Source organism: Corvus brachyrhynchos, unplaced genomic scaffold (assembly GCF_000691975.1).
Source record: "Corvus brachyrhynchos isolate BGI_N302 unplaced genomic scaffold, ASM69197v1 scaffold70, whole genome shotgun sequence".
NCBI lineage: Eukaryota > Metazoa > Chordata > Aves > Passeriformes > Corvidae > Corvus > Corvus brachyrhynchos.
Window position 1 is genome coordinate 1,681,914 of NW_008236217.1, and position 4,698 is coordinate 1,686,611.

Below are 4,698 nucleotides of genomic sequence, written 5' to 3' on the forward strand. Positions count from 1 at the left end.
ATGACATGATCAAGGAAGAGGAAAGCTCACAACAGGTGTTAAAAATATTATAAGGAAAATACTGGTTTCATTTGCCTAAAAAACCCCACAAAACAAAATAATAAAAAAAAACCCCAAAGTACCAAATTCCCCAAAGAACCAATGGACCCTCCCAACAAAAACCCCACAACAGAAGGATGTTATTACTTACCTGTATTCTTGATGCTGAATCAGATACTGAGTTTATTTATATCCACTGCTCTAGCTCCTCTAAGGTACCCAGCCAACATTGTAAAAAAGCATTGAAAGAACATTACGGTCACATGAAAGAAAAAAACAAGCTTATGCCGTATGTTTCTGCCCACATCAAGTGCAAGATACTACAGGAATGTTCATGTTACTGTACTGGATTATTATCTTAGAGTAACAATTACATTATAATCTTCTGAGAGCCAGCTGGCCATAGTCTATAGCTCCTGGTTATTCACCAGAGAACTCCTCTGTATGTGTTAAGAAATCATTCAAATATATTTTTCAAGAAAATTCAGGTCACTTTGCAATACAGTAGCTACAAAAAATTTATTTTTTAAATAAAAACATTTAAATCATCAGGTTTTGTAAAACAGCATATCAAGTGTTTATCTTAGTCTTTGTAGTGTAAGCACCTTCAGTTTTATGCTAAAACAATCAACATAAATTATTATTTGGTCAGGCTATCAACCTACATTGAAATAAATATCCTTTTAACCAAAACAGGTCACTTAATGCACACCAGATTTCCGTATCTTTACAGAAAATTTCTCTGGTGCTAAGAGAACTACAGACTGAAACCATGATTGAAATAATTTTTTTTTCTTTTTAATTACAGTGAAGACTGGCCTATAATTTTAAACTATAAAAACAATTATAAAGCACTACGGACTACAGCTTAAAAAAACCTGCATCACATCAGAGAAATATTTGAGATGGCTTACCTAAACTGTCTCAGAATAAGAGATGGAATACAAACTCCTAAATTACTTAGAATGCACAGGGCTGGCCATATCCTTGTCCCAATCTTATGGGAAATTATCAATTGAACAGGAATAGAAATCTTGGTTTAATTGCAAGAGAGATAAGCAACTAATAAGTAAAAACAACATAGCTCAAAGAGCTTTTTATGCTGATACTACTGATTAAAAAACATAGGGTGCAAAAAATTCAACACTTGAAATTATATAAACCTTAAGAATACAGAACAGAACTTAACAGAAGTTTACAAGTCAAAATACTTCAGCACCTGAGATTTTCCTGTAGAAAGCCAAATAGAGATACTTTCTTCAGAAACATGTAATACAATCAGCTCCTTTTCTCTCAGTATTACACAGGCAAAATGGATCAAGAAAGAGTTGAAATATACATAATGCTCCAAAATTCTAGTTAAGCCTTGAAGGTAAATGTGCTATCAATCTACACTTAAAATTTGATTCATGACTTTATTTTATGAAAACATTTAGTATTAAAACTGGAATAGACAATCTATTAAAGTGTTCTGATGAAATGAAAAGTTTAAACAAAAGACAAAGAACAGTATGCGACAAATCATGTTGACGAAAAACTAAGAATACTGCAACAGAAACAGGTTTGAAGAAAATATAGTAATAATCTGCTATGCAAGCATTCAGATTTACAGACAACTAGCGGTTTTGTCTACTTTTGGTAAACTAATACTTTAAGGAAATTCTTTTCTATTTTTACTTTGAGAGCTGGGAAACTGCATTTTCTGTGTTCTGCTCTGTGTGATTAAGACTTCACAATTTCATTTGTATAATTGTATGCCATCTTCAAGGTGGACACTGTGGTGCATACCAGCCTCAGAATAGAAAATTCCTTTTTTAATCCCTTGGTACTGAAGATTTTAGCAACTGTGTGTTCTATTTGAACTCCCAGACGCCAGCGTAAAGGAGATGAAAACATTTAAAATAACACAGGTCTTAACAAAACAGTATTCTGATGGGAACACAGTAGTTTTAGTCTAACATTATCTAATTTTATTTATGAAAACTATTTAAATGTCAAATGATCTGAAAAATTAAGACTTCAAATACTGGAAATGAGGGATGCTCCTTTAATTCTAAAACTGCTTTCATCAGGGGAAGTATGCTGTAGATTCAGTTTTCTTTAATCATTCACTCAGTGATACTGTAAAAAATTAAACTACCAGTGTTATCAAAGCTAAATGTTCCTCCCTCCACAATTAACTACTTGGAATTTTCTGGAAACTTTCTATCACTGAAAACCAGTCAAGCACATCTGTTTCTGTCCTTTGATTCCTAAATACAAATAAGCAGGCACTCAGTAGTACCTTAGGAAGAAAAGCTACAGAGATTATACTGGAAGATTTAATATTAAATTACAACAGTTTTAAAATTAAGTGCAATAAAATGCACCATTGGCTCACTTGTAACCAATTATCCTTAAAACCCACCAACTTTCTTCAATACAAGGTGCAGCAGAGTTCAAAAAAACAAGAAAGGGTGCAAACCCCTCCACCACAAATGAAAAATTCAAACCCAAGAATATTGCTTTCAGTGCAAACACTGTAGTCTTCAAAAGGTTAAGAGTACAAATATTTACGTTCCAGTGTATCCTTACCTACAAGGAATGTTGTTTCACATTACAAAGTATGTCAAATACCTTCAGTCCAATCGCAATACTGAAGTTTACCCTCTCAAATCGATATGGTGGCTGAAACCGAAATGTTTATACAAGCAGTGTAACTTTCTGGAGAAACTAATGCACACAGTCGAAAGTTCTCACAATAACCAAGGGCAAAAACTGCAAATTCAGCTGCTGGTTCTTAACCAATTTCAGTATCAAATGCCAGCAAGTAACCACCTTCTCAATGAGGAGTGAATGAGGAGTGAACAGAATCTCCTGTACCAGCACCTTAAAGCCCTTGTCCCTCTCCCTGAACCTACAGGCCACGGAGGCAAGCTGCAGACCACCACTTCCTAGGTGAAACACTTAACAGAACACAAACTCACTCTATATGTCATTCATTTTCCCAATGTGACAAAGTTAAATTTCTAGCAAAACCCTTCAAACCTAAAGAAAACTTCTGTGACACTGCACAGGGAGGTGGGCATTTTATTTTAGTCATTCAAAATATAGTTATGAAGTTCACCTAGAACACTATTTTGCAGCATTGTGCTTTTAGAGTTACTAGCTGGGATTCCAAGGAACATTTGAAAAAGGCACCTACTACACTTAATTAGCTGCCCATTTTAATAATTTTGGTACTATTTGTCACAGTACATCAGAAAACAGCAGCACAAAGTGTTAGACAGACAAGAATTTTGTATTTGTTCCCCTTTATGAAGCAAACATTTTTTAAATGAAAGGCACTCATGACAAAAACTCTCTCTCCAGTTCATATATAGATGGCCGACAAGTTTTGCTCTTCATTCTGCATAAAGGCACAGTACAGTCTCTGTTTTGACCTTCCACATCAATATCAAGTAATGAGGGCATGTGGCAGTTAGTTCTTTCCTCAGTATCTGGCAAGAAGTTAACATCTGGAACTACATTGCCCTCTGAACATTCAGAGTCTTTAGAGTTTGGTTTAATAATACGTGGAATAATCTGCCATGCATCGATTTTACTTCTTAGAGAAGAAGGTCGAGGCCTCGAGATAGTATGGACAGAGCTTTGCTTTTCATTTGAAACACCACTGTGATTGCTTCTTTGTTGAAAAGATGGTGAGGGCAGAGTTCCAGAAACTGACAGGACCGGGAGTCTGGAGACATCATTGGTTGAAGCAACTCCATTAGCTAGGGGAAAGAAAACCCAAAAAAAAGAAGCAAATTTAAACTATGTGACTTCTTGAATTCTTTGCCATTTGTAAAATTGCCTTGCCATAAACACTAGTGACTTTTCTTCCACCAGAAAAATTAAGAGGTTTGTACATTGCGGGGAATCTCCTAAGACAAAGACCAGTGGTGCTCAAGTAATGTGTTTGCATCTATACTCACTGCTACGAGCAATCGCAATTTATTTTTTATTGCTACAAAAGAGACGTAGAGAGAAAGCACTAACCCCCCAATAACTGGGTGAATACTAATACTCAAATAAAGCCCCATGAACTTCTCCAGTTATTATGAGGAATTACACATGCATAGAGTACCACAAACAATATTACATTTAAGCCACCCCAGAATATCAGTATTGAAATTTAGAACTTCTTTTCAAAAACTTGATCATGAGCTTATCCATTTAAATGTAAACCAGATTTAAAGACGTTGTTTTGAGCTTAAATTTTTATCAGCAGCTTAACCTAGAGATTCATGGAAGTTCTTAATTACCCACCTGTGATCTGAAAATGGTTCCCATCTGATAAGGTTCGTCTGTGACCCAACATACTTAACTTTGTGGAGGAATCTTTTGGCACATTTTGAGACTCTTGTTTCAGACCAAGACTAAAAGGCTGATTTTTCAATCGTGTCGAAATTGTATCAGGAGCCAGCTGTATCCTCTGTCCTCTCTTACTTTCAGAAGTTTGAGATGAAAAGTTGTCAGTGGAACTACATCGACCACAATCACCAAGCACAGTGCTTACAAAAGCATCTTCACTGTCAGGCTGAAGTAGGCATTTTGTGGAAATGGAGGGCATAGAGAGAAGATTCACAGTATCTGCAGTTGGACTTAGGGATGGAGTACTTGTTTCCTCTTTCTTGGGCT

The 4,698-nt window shown here is 35.6% G+C and overlaps 1 protein-coding gene across 1 annotated transcript in view; it reads right to left on the reverse strand.

Moving 5' to 3' along the window:
- Window positions 1–539: 539 nt before the first annotated feature.
- Window positions 540–4,698, reverse strand: part of LOC103624157 (mitogen-activated protein kinase kinase kinase MLK4) — a 32,191-nt gene continuing 28,032 nt past the window's right edge. Inside the window, exons 11-12 of the mRNA XM_017745305.1 lie at window positions 4,327–4,698; window positions 540–3,791 (exon numbers count right to left, since the gene is read on the reverse strand). The exon at window positions 4,327–4,698 is cut by the window's right edge and continues 5 nt beyond it. Coding sequence (XP_017600794.1) covers window positions 3,367–3,791; window positions 4,327–4,698 — 797 coding nt within the window. The 3' untranslated portion in view covers window positions 540–3,366. The remainder of the gene's footprint in view (window positions 3,792–4,326) is intronic.